Source organism: Aspergillus sclerotioniger, assembly GCF_003184525.1.
Source record: "Aspergillus sclerotioniger CBS 115572 chromosome Unknown BO94scaffold_2, whole genome shotgun sequence".
Lineage (NCBI taxonomy): Eukaryota > Fungi > Ascomycota > Eurotiomycetes > Eurotiales > Aspergillaceae > Aspergillus > Aspergillus sclerotioniger.
The window spans coordinates 1,220,634-1,240,771 of NW_020290992.1; the positions used below are offsets into that span (position 1 = coordinate 1,220,634).

At 52.5% G+C, this 20,138-nt stretch overlaps 6 protein-coding genes across 6 annotated transcripts; 3 read left to right on the forward strand and 3 right to left on the reverse strand.

The window, feature by feature from the left end:
* Positions 1-237: 237 nt before the first annotated feature.
* BO94DRAFT_138640 (putative eukaryotic translation initiation factor eIF1a-like protein) lies at positions 238-1,147 on the forward strand. The gene is made up of 2 exons (XM_025605710.1): positions 238-902; positions 953-1,147. The coding sequence occupies exons 1-2, from the start codon at positions 592-594 to the stop codon at positions 1,056-1,058; spliced, it is 417 nt and encodes a 138-aa protein (XP_025472624.1). The 5' UTR covers positions 238-591; the 3' UTR covers positions 1,059-1,147.
* An 88-nt stretch (positions 1,148-1,235) lies between these two features.
* Positions 1,236-3,771, reverse strand: BO94DRAFT_562466 (glycosyltransferase family 58 protein; the record flags this gene model as incomplete). The annotated part of the gene is made up of 3 exons (XM_025614286.1): positions 3,172-3,771; positions 1,906-2,429; positions 1,236-1,832 (listed from the first exon to the last, which is right to left on the reverse strand). Exons 1-3 carry the CDS (start codon positions 3,512-3,514, stop codon positions 1,236-1,238), a joined length of 1,464 nt encoding a protein of 487 aa, XP_025472625.1. The 5' UTR covers positions 3,515-3,771.
* Positions 3,772-3,966: 195 nt separating this feature from the next.
* Positions 3,967-5,894, forward strand: BO94DRAFT_138735 (serine/threonine-protein phosphatase). Its single transcript, XM_025605712.1, has 3 exons — positions 3,967-4,231; positions 4,318-5,578; positions 5,635-5,894. Exons 1-3 carry the CDS (start codon positions 4,215-4,217, stop codon positions 5,635-5,637), a joined length of 1,281 nt encoding a protein of 426 aa, XP_025472626.1. The 5' UTR covers positions 3,967-4,214; the 3' UTR covers positions 5,638-5,894.
* A 648-nt stretch (positions 5,895-6,542) lies between these two features.
* BO94DRAFT_138776 (putative C6 transcription factor (NirA)) lies at positions 6,543-8,074 on the reverse strand. Its single transcript, XM_025605713.1, has one exon. The coding sequence runs from the start codon at positions 7,809-7,811 to the stop codon at positions 6,642-6,644; it is 1,170 nt and encodes a 389-aa protein (XP_025472627.1). The 5' UTR covers positions 7,812-8,074; the 3' UTR covers positions 6,543-6,641.
* A 4,075-nt stretch (positions 8,075-12,149) lies between these two features.
* Positions 12,150-14,031, forward strand: BO94DRAFT_138786 (uncharacterized protein). Its single transcript, XM_025605714.1, has one exon. The coding sequence runs from the start codon at positions 12,251-12,253 to the stop codon at positions 13,742-13,744; it is 1,494 nt and encodes a 497-aa protein (XP_025472628.1). The 5' UTR covers positions 12,150-12,250; the 3' UTR covers positions 13,745-14,031.
* Positions 14,032-16,620: 2,589 nt separating this feature from the next.
* On the reverse strand, positions 16,621-19,943 carry BO94DRAFT_455400 (DNA ligase (ATP) DNL4; the record flags this gene model as incomplete). The annotated part of the gene is made up of 6 exons (XM_025607652.1): positions 16,621-17,085; positions 17,148-17,253; positions 17,300-17,432; positions 17,480-17,611; positions 17,657-19,770; positions 19,867-19,943. 6 exons carry the CDS (start codon positions 19,941-19,943, stop codon positions 16,621-16,623), a joined length of 3,027 nt encoding a protein of 1,008 aa, XP_025472629.1.
* Positions 19,944-20,138: the final 195 nt, after the last annotated feature.

Genomic DNA, 20,138 nt, shown 5'->3' on the forward strand with positions numbered 1-20,138 from the left:
GGGATCGGGGACAGCGCATTTTAGCCGTAGCGGTCTGGCTTCAGCCGGATATCTATCTCCCCGCGTGCCCCGCAACTTGGTGAAAGCCATGGGGATCAGATCCCGAAAGCCAATCAAGCACACGTAGGGTTGGCAATATGACAAATCCAAGCGAAGTGCTGAAAGAACGGTCTAGAACACGAGGCAAGGCGTCTTGGAAATCTGTTGCGCGACAGACCTGTCTCGCAACTTGAGCTCCGATACGGGAGGAACGTGATGCCGTCGACCCTCAACTCCGAAGGCGGATCACGGCCCTTCCATCAGTGAACCTGGCCAGGATCATGAGCTCTATCTGAAGCGCGAATGGTGAGTCCAGTTGACTATTGGGTGGAAAGTGGAAAGTGGAAGGTGAAAGATGGAAGGCGTATGGAAGAGATGGAAGGCGAGCGGAAGTGGGCCCCATCGGCCTCTCCACCCGGGGATTTTCTGCCGCCCGAATTTCTTCTTGCCTTTGAAGTTCTTGTGGATTCCAGGCTTCGAGCAAACTCTCCGACCTCTCATCCCCGTCAGACCTACGCAGGATAACAAAAATCCCATAGGGTGTACTTCAGAATGGGTCCTCCTCGACGCAAGGTACTCGCTACGGCGCAAGAGACCATGGTTCCGCCGGATGAGCTGCCCCAAGGCCACCTGATCGTACGGGCTATCAAGGCTACCGGGAACAACATCTACTCGGTCGAGCTCCCCTCGAAGGAAACCGTTTTGGTGGAGCTTCCTTCCCGCTTTCGTTCGACCATCTGGATCAAACGGGGTTCCTACGTGGTCGTCGACACTAACGCCCTCGAGGGCCGCGACAACAAACTCAAGGGAGAGATCGTCAATATCGTGCGCGATGAGAAGGCGTGGCGCAAAGCTCCGTTTTGGTGAGGAGACTCCAATCTCGGTGCAGGGACCACTACTAATCCTTTTGTAGGCCAAAGGAATTTGCTAAGCAAGCCGTTGTTATCGCGGATGACTCGGACGAGGAGGATGAATCCAATGTGGGCAAAATGCCTTCTTCGGACGAATCAGACGCATGATCTGGTGTCCTCTCTGGTCCTCCAACGATCGGGGACTTTCAGCGCATGGGCGTCAGGCGGTCGCAGCCCGACAGGGTCGTCCTACATCTTGGCCTCTCATTATGTCCCAGGATACAAGGCCATCGTGACTATGAATGAACCTGCAACAGCTTGATATCAATAGACTGGGTGTCACTTCTATTGAGTATGCTCTTTACCGCTATCTTTCAAACGCATGGTATCAAAGGCGCTGGCGCCATTCGCAAGGACGCCGAAAGTCTGGGCAGCAAGTGAGATGACAACAACCATGGAACTGAGGTCGGTACTGGGAAAGACGTTCCAAGCCCACTCTTGCAATGCCCATGTGAGGTACAGCAGGACAGGGTGGAAACCTGCGCGCCAGAGAAGGAAGGGGGTGGCCCAGGACAGATAGGCGAAGAATTGATAGTGAAGGGACCTTGCGCACAACAAGCCGACTGCAAGAGACGATAACATCACGGTCATGATGTAGGATTTGGAGAGGGATACCGTGCGTTGTTGACCCAGCAGAAGATTCTTGATGAATACGGGCAGGCTAGATCCGGAGGGCCTCAGCCAACCAGTGACAGCAAAAGCGCCCAGCAGAACAACATGTACCGCTAGCAGCGCCAGGGAGAACTTCTTGGATAGAAATAGTTCTTCGCCAACAAATCTCCAATTCACCGTCCATTTGAACATGAACTGTCTGGTTAGCTCAAATGCCCGCGAGAGGTATCCTGCCGGGTTATTATGTAGGAATGGCATTGCGAGTAACACCTGTATCAGAATTAGTCTAGTCCCAACGCACCTCACATCTAAGCACCGTCGAGGAGGAGTTATGTGTGCTCACCTGGATAAGCACCGCCCGAACACCAAGCCGAATGCTGGGCAAAAGAGACAGGCTGAGCACAGTGACCACAGCAATCGCCGGAGCAAGAAGCAACAGTGTCATCTTGACCGCCACACCCAGAGACCACACAATGACGGCAACAGTCCATTGCCGATTCTGAAACAACAGAATGGCAACCCACATAGCAAGCGCCGCCAGGCCATCGTTGAACAACCGCAGGACAAAAACGCTATGTAGTCGCTTGGAGAGAACTAGGAGCGGAAGCAGATACGGCGGAGCTCCCGACTGTCTATAACAAGCCAGCACCACCACAAGAGTAATCAAGTAGAGTACAGCGAAGAGGATCTGTCCGAGAAGAATATCGCGCCCCTCATCGGTGAGATGGTAGAGAAAGGTGTAACTGTACACATGGCCAGCCGGATAGACGAGAGGTCCAGTGGATCCTTTGATTAGAGTGTAGTCGCGTTCTCCAGATAAATATAGCGAGATTTGTTGCATATACGTAGTCCAGTCAATCTCGGTGTCTGTGAGAAACATCAAAGGGTTAGTTCGCATATCGCTTCATTGTCGCAAAGGAAACGGAGCTAGTCTTACAAGGCACTTTCCAGATGATCAGCGCGCAGAGAAAGGCGTCACCTAGGACTAAAAGCGGAGCGATCCATTTTGTGTGTCTGGGATTCAGACACAGATCGCGAATCTGGTGCTTCCAATCCATTGTGGAGGTGGTGGTTGAACTGGAGATGCAAGCAAGCATCTACATTGTACATTTAATGTGTCGGGTGGCCTCTTCCGCCGAAGAGCCAATGAGAGCTGCCCCGTTTGGGATTAGCGCTCGTTGACACACACACACCGCGCGGCCGAGTCTTCTGAGTCTGCAGAACGCGTGGGCCCATCGCCACAAAAATAGGAAGACTGTACATCAATTGGACTTGTATTCAATCGCATATGTGTAAATGTAAGTAACTCCTCATGGCAGTATTTGTAGGTACACTATCGATACAGAGATGGGTATATTGCTGCCGTGGGTTGATTTTCTGCCCGGCCGACAAGATCCGAAGCCAACCCAGTCGAAGCCAAGATGCTTCAATGGCCTATTTCATGGTATAATTCACATTTCCTCCAGTTTTTCCATGTCTCAGAACTCTGTCGGGACTTCCCGTATGCCAAGTGTCGGTTACTGACTCTCCCCCATCTGTTGTGACTGTGTGGGTGTCGGTGTCGGGGCATCCCCACGGTTCACAAAACCTAGCAGTTCGCCAAGGAGACCTCGAGGCTTTGGAACAGGGCACTCGTGGCCCGCCTTGGCCAATCTCTGTGCCTCCTCTTCCAATTGTAGGAACGTAGACACCTCTTCATCGGCAGTGGGCTGGGCTCGGACGAGCGCATTGTCGTCTGGACCGAGCATTTCGTCGTCCTTCCGGCGCCGTCTCCGAGTTCTTTGGATGGGCTGACCATCTGCCGACATTACCATCTCGGAATCGGCGAATGTGCGACGCGGGGCAGGACAGGGAAAGACGTGCGGCAGGCCAACAACGACCAGCGACGCAAGGAGCGTCCCGGCGAAAAGGGAGGATGTTGACCGCGATCGGGGGTGTAGATGGGGTGGCATGTTGGACGTAAAGGTGAACAATTGGAGGGAGTGGTCGGGAACGGGAGGTCAGGGTGACGATAAGACGTTTGCTAGGCGGGGACCACTGTCAGTCCAGTGTGAGGGTCCCAGGGTCCAGAGGGAAGTATCCTACCAAGCAATAAACTCAGATGCGAGAGAGAAGGCCCAAAAGGCGGCATGGCCTCTCCAATGGGTAGCGGGGACAAGAGAAGGACCGCCGGGGAAGCCGGGGAGGGGGAGGGAAAGGGAAGATGGGGAGAGCTGCTTGGAAACTGGAGGCAGGCATCCAGGCATTTGATTTCCCGGACTGGATGGATTCGGTCTAGTCTTGGCGATCAGATCTAATCTTATCTACAAACGTGCTGATTGGCCAGCGCGGGACCACGGCGAGTTGCAAAAGCCTCCAGCAGCCCAGCTTGCTATCACCACCTCTCGCCTCTGCCTCTCCCTCCCCTCCCTCCCCTCCCCACCTGGCCCCGTCTTGCTCGGGTTCCATTGAGCACTACATCCGATGAGAAAATGAGCGTTCTGTTTCTGCGCACTTAGCGGTCTCTCTTTGTCAACCTCCCAGCGCCACTCCCGCCTGCACTGACTCAACTGCCTCCTCCATTCTTCGGCCGTCAGGACCCACCCTCCCTCCTCCTGCTCCAGCCTCCCACCCAGCTGTTCATTCCGATCACCTCCTTTGCGCTCGAGCACCATGAGCGACCTCGACAGGTATCCTCACATCCTCTCTCCTGCTCCTCTCGAGCCGCCTCCACCTCCCATGTCCGATAACTGACCTCCCTTTCTTTGTCGCGTAGGGCGATCGCGCAATTACGCGCCTGCCGCTTGATACCCGAAGCCCAGGTCCGTGAACTCTGCTACAAGGCGCGCGAGCTCCTGATCGAAGAAGGAAATGTGGTCAACGTCGACGCGCCCGTCACGATCTGCGGCGACATCCATGGCCAGTTCCACGATTTGATGGAACTGTTCCGCGTGGGCGGCGACGTCCCCGACACAAACTACCTTTTCATGGGCGATTTCGTTGACCGCGGGTTCTACTCTCTCGAATCCTTCCTTCTCCTCCTCTGTCTCAAAGTCCGATACCCTGATCGCATCACCCTGATCCGTGGCAACCACGAGTCGCGCCAGATCACAACCGTCTACGGCTTTTACGATGAGTGCATCCGCAAATACGGCAGCGCCAACGTGTGGCGATACTGCTGCGAGGTGTTCGATTACCTCGCACTCGGAGCTCTGGTCTTGGGAGCCAGCTCAGAGCTCGACCCCTCCGGCCCCGTGGACACCACACAATCTACCGTGCCGCTCGATGACGAACTTGAGACGGAGATCCTTAACTCCAAAGGCGAGGTCACGATGAGCACCTACCGACCCCGACCGCAGTCCTCCGGCGCATCCACAGACTCCAGAGCCCTCTCCCCGCCACGCGACATCGCCACCCCCAGTCAGGCACCCATCAGGTCCGGAGCAGCGGGGACGGGAGCGTCCGGCGACTCAGGCGGCAGTCTGTCCAGCCGGACTGGGGCCGTTCTCTGCGTCCACGGTGGACTCTCCCCGGTGATCGACACGGTGGACAAGATTCGCCTCATCGACCGAAAACAGGAAGTGCCGCACGAAGGTGCGATGTGCGATTTGCTTTGGTCCGACCCAGATGAGATCGACGGCTGGGGTCTCAGCCCCCGCGGCGCGGGGTTCCTCTTTGGCGGGGACATTGTCAAACGCTTCAACCAACGAAACGACCTATCTTTGGTCGCGCGCGCCCATCAACTCGTGATGGAGGGTTACAAGGAGATGTTCGACGGGGGGATCGTGACGGTCTGGTCCGCCCCAAACTACTGCTACCGATGCGGGAATGTCGCCGCCATCCTGGAATTAGGCGAAGACACCAGCAACGGAGGCACTGTCGCCCGAAGCAATGGCGACTCCGGACGAAGTAACGGCCTCCTGGGACACAATGCGCCGACCGTGCGGAGTCCCGGAAGACGGTATCGGGTGTTTGAGGCCGCTGCGCAGGATACCAGAGGCATGCCTGCGAAGAAGCCTGTTGCTGATTATTTCCTGGTGCGTATTTTCCCATTGGCTTATCGAAAACACGCATACACTAACATGCCATATAGTGATACCATATGACTCCCACGACGATGCATAGTACTCCAAATTTTCCCCTCCCACTATTTGTCTTTGACTACGGCTGCATCTATGTCTGTATCTGCGCCTCCTATGCGATCCTATTCTATCCCAAACCATTTCATCTCATCTCATCTCATCTCATCCTGTCCCGCGTCCGCATTCGCATCTGCTAGTTATATAGGCCGGCCTGTGCATGAACATGACTTGCGTACTCTATCTACTCTTTCCTCGTCCTTTTCTTCTTTTCTTCTTTTTTTTTTCCCTTTCTTTTTCTAGATCTGTGTCGTTTTGCCGTCCAATCCTATTTCTCATCATTTTCTTTCTTTGTTTCAGGGGACTTGATTGATGACGATACACGCAACGTTCACAAATCCAGTTATTTCTATCCTTTCGTTTCATTTCACTTGATTTCATGACGTATGTGCGTGTCCCATAAAAGGGACTTGGGTTCAGACACCTATCTTTGTTTTTATTTTTTTATTTCTTTTACACTTTGTACCAATCATGACTGTTTGTTTGTTTGTTTACATCTTATATTATATCATTAAATATACTTGGTATGATTCAGGTTCGAACTGGTCGGTGTTGGGCATCGAAGTTAGATACTTAGCTATCTGGTTGGTTGAGCTTTGGCATGAGGGATGGAGTCTTGACGATCTACATTTGATATTAGGTGAGATTTCTCTCATGGAAACTATGCCGTCTGAGATCATTCTGCAGAGATCGTCCCCGCCCATATATGCATGGTCTAGAGATCTAGTAAATAGCCCGAAAAGATATGGCCTCTGTATATAGAGGGGGTGGCAAACCCTGGACGTGAACTGCAGGCCAGCATTACAGTTGTCATCCATGGCAGATCCAAATGCCCGACAGGAAGAAAAGAATACAAAGATAAACATTAGCCCAGGCAGTCATGCCATCTTATCGTAACATCATGAGTTGGATTTAGAAGAGCAACGTGGTGCGAGTTGGGGCAGTCAGCAGTGCTGCCGGGTCATCCGTTGAAATCCCCCGGAAACCGCACGGTGCTGTAGCCAGGGTTGTTCGGATGTTGCTCGGGTTTAGAAGTGCTAGGAGGGGCCCCAGCACCAAACCTCATTGCTTGGGGCGGTCGTGAACTGTTCTCCGCTCCCGATGTCTGCCCAACGTGGGCGAAATCGCTTCCAAAGCGCACGTCGGGTTCTCTCCCCGGCATAGCAGGGTTCCATCCTGGCACCCAGTTATCCATCCCGAAGGTCAAGGCGCTCGTTTCACGGGACCACCAGTCTTGACTCTCTTCTACGAGATTCTCGGATCCATCGAAGGGCGTCATAGGCGACGAAGTCGTCGTGGCAGGAATGTTCTGCCCATTGGTGAACGCGCGGATCTGCTCTTCATCTGGACTATACCAGACATCTTGCTGAGAAACCGGAACCGGCTGGACTTGACTAAATGCATTGGTTACGGGCCTCAGATACGTTGGCTCAGGAAGCCGGGCCCCATCCTGTGCAAGCTGGGCGTTCAGAGACCGCTGCGCTGCACGCATGGCCGATATAGAAACGGGAATTGGGGCTCCTGTGGTATGTGAAAGACCCATCGACCCAATTGATGCCGGTGAATGTATCACAGGTCCGCCATGCTCACTTGTAGGGACCCGTCGCTCAGCCTCTGCATAAGAGCCACTGGTCGAATCCGCGACCGGAAAATGAAGGGTTGGAGTGGGTGGCGACTCTCCAGAAGGTGGGGGAGATATCGCTTGATCCCACGAGCCCCATGATCCCCATTTGGCATGGGTCTGTTCAAAGGTGGCCGTAGCTTCTGCAGGCAATTCGACGTGCCACTTGTTGGCAGAAATTTCCAGGATCCTGAGCGTGCGCCGTGCGCAGAGCCAGCTCTCGCCCATCTCCTCGAGATGTCTGAGGCCATGGATGACATCCCTCTGGGCGTTCTTCTCCGGCAGGTTGAGCAGATGAACGGTCAGGGCAGTATGGGCCATGTAGACTGCAACGTTACAAATTTGTTTGAAGCCGTAGGTGCGTTTGTACATCCTGAGCAACTTTGAAATTGCACAGGCAGCCTGTGTACACAGCTTGCGGGGGGAAACATGCTGAGGAAGTGGGGAGTTGGACTTGGTGTATTTCAGGAACGGTCGATAGAGGTGAATGAGGAGGAGCTGGTAGAACATGCTTCAAGACGGTTAGTGATATCCTTAAATGTCAGTCAGAACTGTGGTGATCCAGCTTACTGCATCAGAAGCGCCTGAGGGAGCTGCCCTTCCTGTGGTCTGAGCTCCCTTGGTAGGTCCTTCTTCCAAGCTTCGAGTCTCGTGTGGATTTCGCTGAGTTTCTTGAGTTCCGCCTGCTTGGTCGAAGGCTTTTCCTTGGGAGTCGGGTCATAGAAGAACACGAGCAGATCGCCGTTGATTTCGCACAACCGGAAAATTTGGGAGGCAATTGCTCGGATCCGCGAAGGCTGAGTATGTTCACGGCCGACTCCAGTGTCCATGTAAGGAGACCACAATTCGGCTTCCTCGTTGGGCAAGATATCCACCTTCGGTACGCTGACGCTCGATGTTGCTAACTGAGGCTGGCGACCAAGATAATTTGACCAGCACCTGGGATAGTTAGCCCTTGTATCATTCCTCGCAAACCCCCATTTGGTACATACTTGTCGAAAAGAAAACAACCCCAAAACGTTATGCGGCGAGCATCCACCTCCTCTTCGCCCAGATCGCGTGCCCCGAGGCTGGTGGAGTCGAAGTTCAGGCCCAAGTCAAAAGCCATTCGAAAGCTCATTCCACTGTAAACCCAGCCCTTGCTTTCGCGGCCACAGCCAGCCTCGCGGACAGAGAGCAGAGCCAGGGCCTGTACTGTACACAGCTTTGCGTTTGCATGTTCGTCATTCTCGAAAAATAACCTCTTGGCTTCTTTAAAGAAATGGTCACCAGCTGTTGCAGAGTTCCGGGGGTCCTCCCGAGCTCCTTCCCAACTGCTGAAATGACAGCCCAGGGCCAACATCGCATTTACCAGCAATGTCGAGCAATATTGGCTGGGTACCCCGCGGATATAGTCTCGGTAGAAAAGGTCTTTGGAGAGTGTCGTGAAGAAAGGGTAGTGCCATGTGAAATACATTGTCATGAGATGGCTGATTAGCCTTTCATCGCTGGTGACTCTCGTCCACTGTGTGACGGAATAATCATGCCCGTGATCCAAGGCATGGCCACCTAAAGTCGAGTTAAACTCGTTCAGCTCTGCTCCGGGCGGCAGGAAAATGAGATTTGATGTGCCCCCGATGAACTTTCTGGAGCCGTCCAACACAAGCTCACTCATCTTTCCTGCCAGCTCCGACTCAAACTGGTCAGCCTGCATCAAGGCCTCATCCCCGCTAGCTGCTGTGTCCTCGGGAGCCGTTGTGGAACCTCTCCCCTGGCCGAGTATCGATTGTGCGACATCTTCGAGACTATCACAGGACCGGATCTGGCGAACCAAATCGAATGCATCCTCCTCCTCATAGTTTAAGATAGCCTGGATCAGAGTCAACAGTGTGGTATTCTTCGTCCTCAACGTGTCGGTGTCCTTCTTATATACACCCTTCCTGCGATGGTCGGAGTTCGGGTCGTAGACGCCTAGGATACGGTGAGCCTTTTTGGCAGGCAGTGCGGGGGACTCGGCCACATACAAGCGGTATGGTAGACAGAGGAACAAGCTGCGCAACTCGGTAGATTCCCGTCGCACTGGATCAGCACGTCAGCTACAGGGAGCATGTACGGCATCCAAGGCCGGCCGTACCTTCGATTTCCTCCTGCGACAGGCAATACAAGCCGTGCTGACACAGCGCCTTTTAGAGACTGGACCGTTGTCTGTGCTCGATCCTTGGCTTCTAGCCGAAGCTTTCCCTCGAGGCCTTGCTGGTGGTGGCGTGGCGTCCATCTCTTGAGACTTCTCCGCGGAAGTGTCGTCCATCGCTGTCAGGACCACCCAGAAGTGTTCGGAAGAAACGTCAAAACGGGGCAGATCATGCTTCTCAAGGGTGGGAAGATCGGGACGAATTGGTGAGAAGGAAACCCTGGAGGCCCCTGCACAAGATAGGTGGAGGGGGAGCGCGGATGGGATGTGCCGGCATAAGCTCGACGCGGAACGGACGAATCTGAGGGCGTGGAAAAGGCATTAGTTAGGCAAGTGCGCAGGACTAGGACGGTACTATTGGCGATATCGCAGGAGGAGCTAGCGTTTATAGATAGATGGACTGATGGGGGGGTGCGTGATCGGGGGAGGGGGTGCAGGACTCAAAAAAACCACCACCCCATGCCAAGCGACTCACAGATCAAGCAGATCGAAGCAGAAGGATTAGGCTACCCCGCGACGTGCAGATATGGGTTGCTGGAATGACCCGCAAGTGGAGGCGACAACCGCCCTGATGGGAGAGGGAGAGAGCTCGTATGGGGAAGAGTGATGGGAGTGGCATGAAGACCGATGATAAGGTCGTCAGCTATGGGCGGGGTGATTGGACAATCCCGGGCTAGAGGCGAGATAGCCAGCGGTGCAAACTGCAACTGCGCCGCAAACTCGACGATCGGCCGCCTCTGATTTGAAGTTGCTTTTCTTCCAGGCGATAAGGTCGGGCTGACTAATGTGTCCTTTCAGACTGGTCCTACACATTGATTGACTTTACTTCTACTATAAAGTACTCTGTGCAGAATAGATAGATAAATAGATAACAGTCGATACATCCACTCATTCATCCAGGTGGAGGAGTGATCTTCCAGCGATCTTCAGGCGTCCAGAGGCTGGGATAGTACACCTCTGATTATTACGCATCCTTGGCCGGGGAACAGACACTCTGGGTTCCTTCTGTGGGATTTGCTTCATAGATAGCATCGGTTTCAGGCTTTCACCAGGTGTGATGGCTCTCACAAACTCAGCCGCATGGTTGTCAGGGTCTAGATACATCGAAATGAAAAACCACGACAACGACAAGAATGCACCTTAGTCATCTGTCTCCCTCGAATCACCACTGAATGAGTAACCAATTCAGTGGTATCATCATTGGCTGACTCTCCCCAGGTCAACACAACTCCTTCCCCCCCTTTACCGCTCCTACACAGGGGAACTCTTGGCCTAACGATGATCTCCAAAAGAGAGAAAACCCTTGTCTACCATTTCCGGGCTGTGTGCGTGCATCTGAGGCACGCACTCCGCAAGCATACGGAGCCCAATAATTATGTACTTCTTGGCGCCAAGTCTCGCTGGAAGATCCTGGATTATTAATTGCCGGTATTATCTGCAGGCACAAGGCGGCCTGTACTCTCCAGCACAATGAGATTACTCCGTCGTCACACGGTACTTTTGATCATATCCGGCGAATTCGTCGACGGCGGGAGATGCCAGGGAAGTACTCCGTACAGTAGCCATTTCAACGCACAGCATGCTTCATCTATACGGGATGGATGAAAATGCGCCTTTCTTCCGAGGTCCACCAGCAGGTGATGGACACCACTCCGAAGATTATTAATAAGGTGGTTGGTGGTTGGGCAGACAAAATCCGACACCCCCATACAGTACTCCGTAGTCCACCTATACAGACTTCCTCATTGCAACGATGCAAGTTACGGTGTGACCGTGAGTCGTACGTAACACTCGGTAAGATGGAACATTCTTTAGTGGGGACGGGGGCATTCTGGGCTCCCCTGGGGGACAGCATTGGGGACACTGGCGGTTCCAGAAGTTACCGTAGTACAGGGTCAATACGGCGCTAAGACTGTTCAGATCAGCAGGCGGGCGTTGGGCAGGCTGGTGCGGTGTACCAGGGTGTTCCGGGAGTCGGCACCCGCCCTTACCGCCTGAAACCAACCGCATCCGCCTCACTGAAGGCCAGCGAGTACAGTGAGGGGACTAAACCGTTTGGGGGGCCTGCAGACGAGGAGGGCGCTAGTGCTGTCCGATGCGGTCAGGCGCCTGCAACTTTCTGTTATGCGATCAATATTACCTTTTGGGCCTAGCGGGCTCCGCTGGGACCCGATGTTACGGACAAACCGTCATCCACTCTTACAGACGTACAGACTTACACTCTTACGGTTTCCCCGTTATCTGCCTTGTCGGAATTCCTGGTTGAGATCATTTCTTTGCCGCTTGGCTGACCACCCTTTCTTCGGGCTCTCTCTTATCCTCCTCCTGGTCCTCTCCTCCCTGGAAACTCTCCTCTTCCCCATCCTTTGTCAACGAACCTCACTCGATCCGCATCCGGTTCACTGCTCCAGCTCCATATCCATCTCCATCTCCATCTTACGTACCTGCGAGTCGCGTGCCTGCATACGGAGCCGGCCGTTTTCCGCATTTGGCGTCCTTCCGCTCGGCTGGGTCTCAGCCAGTGCCAACACAGCAAGTCTGAAGTGTGAAGTGTGTGTGTGTGTGTGTGCTTGTTAGCCGATCGATCTACTCCAGACTATATCTATCAGAAAGACCTCCACCGGGGAATCGCCCACGGGACGCTTCCCTTCCTTTCCTCTCCCCCTCCTGTCCTTTTCCCACCCATGTATCTCGCTCAGACACTCGACCCAAGTGCCTCGTCGGGCCTAGAACGCCTTTTTAAATCTAAACAATACTGCCTTGAGCTTCAGCTGTGAAAATGATGGTCCCAAGAGCTTTCCTTTTCAGTTCCGTGCCTTCTTCGCCCAAGACCTCCATCCGCCAGCATGGAGAGAAGATCCCAGTCACTAGATCCTCCCTGGACCTTCTCAACGTGCAGGACCTCTCGGGCCTCGAACTCCCATCTGAGACTTCTCCGCATACCATGCACACCAGTCCGGTTGTTATACCTCCGAAGCGGGCTCCCCGGGTGACATCGGTACTTTCTCAGACTACGAACGGTCCAAACACACCCAGGAAGCCCAGAACAGTGTCTCACAGGTCGTCATCGGCCGCTTTGGCTGACCGGCCCGTGCCCAGTTCCATTGCGTCGATTCTGGAGGCCACCGCGATCCCCGTGCCCCGTCGTAACTGGAGTGTCCGAGAGTCTCGCAACCGCAAGAAATTGCCTCGCGGAAACCATGTGCAGGATTTCAGCAAATTATTGATGGACGGGGTTGGCGATAACCTGGTGGACAGCACTGGAAATACCACCCTCGATCTACTTCTGAGTCCTCCGGAGGAGCTCGACCGGTCTACTGTTGGAAGTGACTGCGACAGCGAGGCACCGTCATTCTCTGCTTGCTCGCTGTCAGTTGCGTCGACTCCGTCGTTGGAACGCGATTTCGATTCCCCGTCTAGTCTTCCTGCCCCGTCTACACCGTCCAGCCAGCGGAGCCCATTGTTGGAGAGGAAGTTTCAGCGCCAATCTCCATGCGAAAACTGCATTTTCGACCACCCCTTGCTCGACACAGAAGCGTCGGACACGGAGGAGGAATCCGTCGGCCAAGCCACGTTGTCCGGTCTCAGCCCGAAGACCCCAACTCCATTTGGGACGCTCCCACGACTCGGATCCACATTCAAGTCTAACCTAACGGCTTCGTTGCGAGCAATCAAATCAGCTGCACAGAGCGTCTCAGCGTTTGCTACTCCTTCCGTCCAGCCGGACGATTTTTTGACCCGCTCGCTCTTCACTATTACGCCGGAGATGACGGACGACCGACGGCCTCCGCCCATGAACGAACCACCGTCGCCCGCACTCCGGCGGTACCTGAATCCAATTACGGTCTCACCAGCGGAGATGTACGCTTATCAGGAATACCCACATGAGCCGCTTGACACCCCCAACTGCCCTGTCTCCGTGCAAATGCAAACGTACCATCGCTCGGGTAGGCGCGGCAGTCGCAGGAGCGGGTTCCACCTGGCACGCTCCGAAGGCCGAGACAGACAGCTGCAACCGTTCGACCCCGAGATCCCGCCGATGTCACGCCAACGCGAGCCTCGGGAGAACAGCGATTTCCTGCGGATGGTGGTGCTTGAGATGAACATGCGCCGCAGCGGCAAGCTGCGGGACGACATCCCGACGCGGGCCCGGATCTGGCTGCCTCCCCGGAAGGGTGGTCAAGGTCGTTACGTGCGGTACGATTTTTATGAAGATGAGGATGAGAATGCGGTTCCCTCCCGATGGGTTGGGGTGTCTGTGAGCAGCCTGTAAATACGCACGACCACGACGTCGGCTCACACTTTCGCTTTCTTTTTTTTTCTTTTTTTTTCTTGCTTTGCTTTACACCACTCATTGCACAGCGCTGGGCGTGACTTTCGGACTTTGATATTCTTTTGCTCTCTTGTACATAAATGGCATACATAGGTAGCGGGCGCGACCCCCTACGGGATAGGGGTATAGCGAGGCGGCGTTTGGGAGGGACCACCCATCCATCCATTCATCCATCCATCCATTCAGATATTGGATTATTACTACTACAATACTTATTTCCCACTGAACCATTCAATCCTAAAACATACTTGCATATCTACTTGATAATAAACAAACCCATCGCTTACGCGCGGATAACAGCCAAGTCATCATCATCAACCCCTAAAATCCACTTAATCGCCCAACTAACGGAAGTTACCGTCCCCTATCTACCTAGTAGCCTATCTAGTAGTATGTAAATAGTACTAGTCCGTGGCTGCCTACAGGGCTACCCTACCCGCTGCAGACCAACTAGCTTTATCTAAAATTCCTTATCGACCTACCCTTTTCAGTTAGATAGCCACAACCTACCCAACTCGGTAAGTCAGTTTTTTTTTTTTTTTTTTTTTTTTGGTGTACTCGATTCCATTACTTCATTTTCTATCTTTAGCCGAGGCTCGGAATGGTTCCGCCTGAGACAGAATCCTTTACAATCCACTGAATATCCAGTGCTCCGTACTTAGTAGGTAGTTTATTGAGTATTCATGGCTAATAGCGATTAACAATACATTGGATTTATTGGATTATGGTGGGAAGGGGGATTATATAATGTGATTTATCAAACTAATTAGGTAGGTATTTGCGAGGAATTGGTTGCTTACTTAGTATGGGTGTAACCAACCCGACTCAAACCTGCTGTGTAGTGTGTGGTGTGCTATGTATGCGCTGTGTTTGTCTCACACGAGCATCCCATCCAACATCCTATCCTTTGCTTTTCCCCCTGGGCCGGCTGGCCGCGCTTCACTACGGAGTACATAGATAGTATCTTATTATTACATGCATCACACTACCTACATTCCTTCTTTGTTTGTTGCATCCTTGGTTAACCAGCTACTTAGAGAAATTAATGAAGAAACTAACCTCCACAACCACCCAAGCAAGTAAGTAAGCAAATAAACAAATATAAGCAAATGAGCAAATCCAAAAACGGAATATAGAACAATCCCAAAGATCCGATCCCCTCCCACAATGAATATTTTACCCCACGGAAACCCTCAACCTCCAAAGCTAATCTCCCCAGTGATGACGACAAGACGGCGGGTAGGGGAGATTAAACTAGGATAGGATAGGATAGAGTTTAAGCGCCGATGTCAATGTCAGTGTTGGCTTTGAGTTTGGTATGGGTATGGTACTCTGTATGTATGTATGTAATGTTTGGTTTCGTTTCGTTTTGTTTGGTATATATCTGGTTTTGGCTATTTAAGGATAAACGTAAGGGAGATCATTGTTGGGTTTGTAAATAGGTAGGAGGTAATAGACCTCGGGCGGTTGGTTGGGTGGGTGGGTGGTGATGATCATGGCTGGCTGGCTGGTGGATGGATGGATGACACGGTGCAAGTGCAGTGGCCGTTGTTTCTTTCTTATCTCTGTCCAATTGGATGGATCCGTGGAATGTCTTGGTCTCAGCCACTCGTCTGTACCTAACCAGGGAAATTGGGGCTGACGGCTGGAACTGGAACTGGAACTGGGTGGGATGGTGAGGTGTGTTTTTGTTCTACCTACCTATATTTGGGATTCAAGTGTGGTTGCGTGATGGGGTTCTGTCAGGAGACTGCGATTGATACTGATACTGATACCGATACTGAGAGTAAAGAAGATAGGTAGATCCTATGATAGATGGTGATGGATAATGATGCGGAGATGATGTCAGTCAGGCGAGCGATTGTATCATTATCTTGATAAGATACTGTGTTGGATAGGTCGACGAAAACAAAACAAAGGATAAACAAAGGTTTTGACGAGGACGGGATTCGAACTCGTGCTCTTTCGACCTGGCCCATGGGTATATCCTCTTATCGCACTCCGTCTAGGTAGTATCACAGTCAAGTGACAGCTTTAATCCTCGAACAATTAATTGGTTGCTCGGGATCATGTTCGTCATGGTTATGGATAATAGATGCCTCGGGAGACCAAGGCAACGGAATCTCCTCCCTGCTGGCCACAACTCTCCCGCCAACCTTGTGGTGTGGCAGTCCTGCTGGATACGAATAAAGCAAGACATCCTACTTCCTAATCCTAATTTCTCAAGATCATCCGGGAACTGAACCAGGTTGTCTGTTTAGGGTTCCGCCGGATCCTGGACGATCCTTGCTACAATTCCGGTGATGAACCGGTACGGTACCGGGGTAATTCACTTTGGCCGCCGGGGCGGAGAGACCCCCGACCACGAGACGTCTTGCCATCTGAAGCCGGACTGGCTGGAGATAAGACCTGCTCGGGTTTCCTGGCCTGCCTATTGGTCGGGTGGTCTGTACAGATCCGTGGGGGTCGAAATGCGCAGAGTGTCGGACTACACACCTACTAGTTTCTCCGTGCTCGTGAGTCACAGATAAGCGCTGCTTGTGCTACACTGCAGACATCCTCTTTCAGAAGGGGGTCCAACGTTGTTTATTCTCTCTTGTGGAGTGTGGGGTATAACGATATTGACAGGAGACACATCATGACGAATGATCAGAGCATGTGCGCCATCATCGGGGGTATCACAAAGTCCGCAACGGACGGAGGAGAGAAAAGGGCCATGCTAATAACACAAGGTCGCACCGTCGATGCGTGTATACCCGATGCCCCGTCAAGCAGTCCGCAAAGGATGAAACCCTAGAGTCCAATTAGCCCCTGCATCAGACAAGCCTGTCTGCCCACTTACTCTCTTCGTCCAGGAGCGTCCGCTGTTTCCAGCTCTCCTCTATCCACTCAACCGTGACAATGTGAGGAATCTTCCCGCCGGCTTTGCCAGACCAGGTTTTCCGTAATGCGCTGATTTCCGAAGATGGGGTGTCTGGATCCACCACCACATGGGTGATGGACGAGTCCGTCACCGTATCGACAACGCTAGCGCCTGCGAATCTGACCGTGTTGCGGGCCAAAGGAAACCGATAGCCTTGGCTAACCTGCCCGGGCTGCTCGGACTCCGCGCCTTGCTCACTCCACTTGAGAAAGAAGAACGTTAGGTTTTGAAAAAGCCACCCGCATGGAAGCTCCCATCCCGCATCCACTTTCTCTAGGACATCCTCCCTAAGCCGTTCGGTGGCTCTGGTGCCCTGGGATGCATCGACCTTGTTGTCGTTGCTCATTTTCTCTAGTAACTGGGGATTGTTAGTTGCATGGTCCGAAACAACGCGGATTGAACGATACATGGGGGACCTACAGCGCTCAGCTCCTCCTTGGTGACATCCCGTGTATAACTGTCACCGAACTGGTCAATACTGGTCGCTACCTCGGCTTCCTTGTCAGATGTGGTGAAAAACATATGCCTGGAGAAGTTAGCAGTCGATCATTAGCTGGGTATCGGTCTCTTACCTAGGCTCCAGAGGAAGAAGCAAGTCCGGAAGACCTGCGTCGATCTCATTCTGCCGCACACAGTCAAGGATCCAAACTGGTCGGATGATGCTCGCATCGCCCTTCTTTTGCAATGAGGCCGCTTTCACAGTCCCTGTAGACTGTTAGTCGCTAATTTCGGGCTGCAAGTTGCGCGCATACTTCTGTCTGCAATGCATATCATGTTAGGAGCTGCATTGTTTGTCTGATATATTTTGCCCCCATTGGATTTCACCAGCTGCTCCAAATCTGCCTTCGACATCTTGTTCGGGGGTCCAGAATCGGTCATTATAACTATACGGTCAGTATCCACCTTCAAACAAAGGCACGATCACATACAGAAGTTAAGACCATCGAAAATATGTCCAGTTGGTCTGTCATACTTGACCTCCGCATCTGCACTGTACCCTGCAATCGTCAATGGCTTTTTGGTTCCTGTCTTCACCCGTTTCTTGCGGAAATTCTCGACATTGAACTCCTTATCTTTTTGTTCTTGTTCCACGTTCGTCTTCAAGTCCATAAACTCTTGTACGGAAAGCGCACTCTTCCAGTCCTTATCCATGCGTAGCCTCTTGAACCGGGGAAAGCGCAATGTCAACCCGATTTTGAACTGATCACTCACGGACACCGAAGCAGCCTTGACGCAGAGTACTACCGAATCCTCCGGCTTGATCCATTGATCCGGACGCTCAAATTCGGCGTTTTCACCCGCCAGCTCGATGTACGCCGTTGGCGGCTTCTTCGGGATCCAGTCCATCCATTTGCCGTCGGTATGATGGCGAATGTTCGCGTAATCAGCGGCTGTAAACCCACCTCCGACCTTACAGAAAGAGTAGCATTTGGAGACATTTGTCCCTTGTGAAGAGGTGACATTGTCTTTCCTTAGTCCACATAGGAAGCTGGCAAGGGCACCTCCGCGATGGCCACTGCCATAATAACCCCCAATTACGATCAGATCCAAGGACTCTCCAAACTCGGTCATATACTCAGGCTTCACCTTCATCCAGTCGTCATGCCGTTCATTCAGGCGATAAGGAGACCTGGGATTCTTGAGCACTAACCCCTCAGAAGCCTCTTCCACAACTCTTCGAAGCGATGCTTCAACTTGTTCCTTGTCCGTTGCTTCTTCGTAAGGATGGACTTCGAACCGACGGTATACGGACTGTACACTCTTCTGCAGGGCATTTCGACGATCCCGGAGCGTGTACCTTGTCAGGTCATGTCCATTCAAGTACAGCATATCAAAAATCCGAAATAGCGGCCGGGATCCGTTCGAAAACTGGTTTCTTTGTTCCGCTATTGCAGCCGTCTTCAAAGTGCCAAAAGGTTCCGGCGCATCCTGCTCAGGATTCCAAGCAATCATCTCGCCGTCCAAAATCAAGCTTTTGACCCCATCTGCAAAGGCATCTTTGAGGTGCCTGGTCAAGGCACCATTCGGGTCCTCCAAGCCATTCCCATAAAGATAAGTGTAATTCTTTGCGTTCCTCGACCAGAAACAAAATTTCCTTCCTCCCGGAACCGAGTCATCAGACTCCATATGAAGTTGCATGCGCTCCCCATCGAGCTTTTCCTCGATCCAAAACACGGGATCTTCTTCTGTCACCCTCATTCGAGTAATCATCCGATCTATGGATTGCATCTGGAACTGAGCTAGCTGCGGTTGAAAGCATTGCATCAACATTATCCCCTTGTTTTCGGCCTCCAGTCGGATATTAGGATCATGCAGCTCCCAGCAAACACGCTGAAGGCTACTAGATATGCTGTAGAGCCTTTCAGCATCCGGATGCCACACATCAAAGAATGTCCGCTCCGTAGCACCGACTTTCATCTGCCGAAGAATAATCCGGATGAGCCACAGCAGCTCCTCGGGGTTCATCCTCCGATAAAACTCCGCTATAATAGGTAGCTGTTGTTCCTCCTTCGAAGCAACCGAAAGCTGATCCAACTTTTCATTCACCTCTTCAATGGACATATCCCCTACCTCCCTCCTCATGGGTCGTTTGGATATGATATCGTAACAGCGTCTCGCAAAGTCCCCCGCCATGAACCGCGACGCAACCGTCTGTCCCGGGAGCTTCCAGTTCAGAAGGTTAAACCCATCCTCCGAGTTCTTGTCAATCTTCATTATCTTCACCAGCAACTTTCCGATGGCCTTCTCCTTGATGCCGTACATGGCCCGATCCCGATCTTTGTCCGGGAGAATCAGCCGGAAGGCAGGATAAATATCATCGCCCACATCTTTCCTCCATCGTGAGATAAACTGCTCGATCACGTCGCGTCGTTTTTCAAACGGGCTGAGGTTCGCGGCAGATTGACCCTGAGGTCCGACTTTTCGACGCGGTGCGGCGGCTACTGTCGGCTTCCTTTTGATTTCGCTCAACGGGTTGAAAAGCGTCTTGAAGAGCTCGTGAAACGGTAGACTCTGGGAATGATTTCGAGGACGGTTTGGATATCTATAGAGTGATGTCATGATTAGAATAATGAGGTGGTAGTGCTGAGATCTGATAGGGCAGTGGATGCGAAAAGAGGGGAGAAATGACACTGCTTACTTTTCGTCCAGGTTGGACTCATGTTGGGAGGTTTGATTGAATGATTCTCCATATTCTCTGGCATCCTCTGAACCCATGGTTCCTTGGCATACTCTTTGTTCGAGGCCTGCAATCAAAGAAGGGGAGGAAGCATCGAGGTGGTGACTGTTATATTGGTTGTCGTAGTGATATAGGCTTCAGTCCGCGTTTAGGCGGCAGCTCCGATAAGATAGCGGAGCATGTGACATGACATCACAGTTTCCGATGATCAATGTCTTAAGGTTTAATTGCTT

Bases quoted from the DNA above. Each gene is read 5' to 3' on its own strand.
- BO94DRAFT_138786 (XM_025605714.1), top strand. From the start codon at position 12,251: ATGATGGTCCCAAGAGCTTTCCTTTTCAGTTCCGTGCCTTCTTCGCCC.
- BO94DRAFT_138640 (XM_025605710.1), top strand. From the start codon at position 592: ATGGGTCCTCCTCGACGCAAGGTACTCGCTACGGCGCAAGAGACCATG. The intron at 903-952 runs GTGAGGAGACTC...ATCCTTTTGTAG, and splicing joins TGGCGCAAAGCTCCGTTTTG to GCCAAAGGAATTTGCTAAGC.
- BO94DRAFT_138776 (XM_025605713.1), bottom strand. From the start codon at position 7,811: ATGTTCTACCAGCTCCTCCTCATTCACCTCTATCGACCGTTCCTGAAA.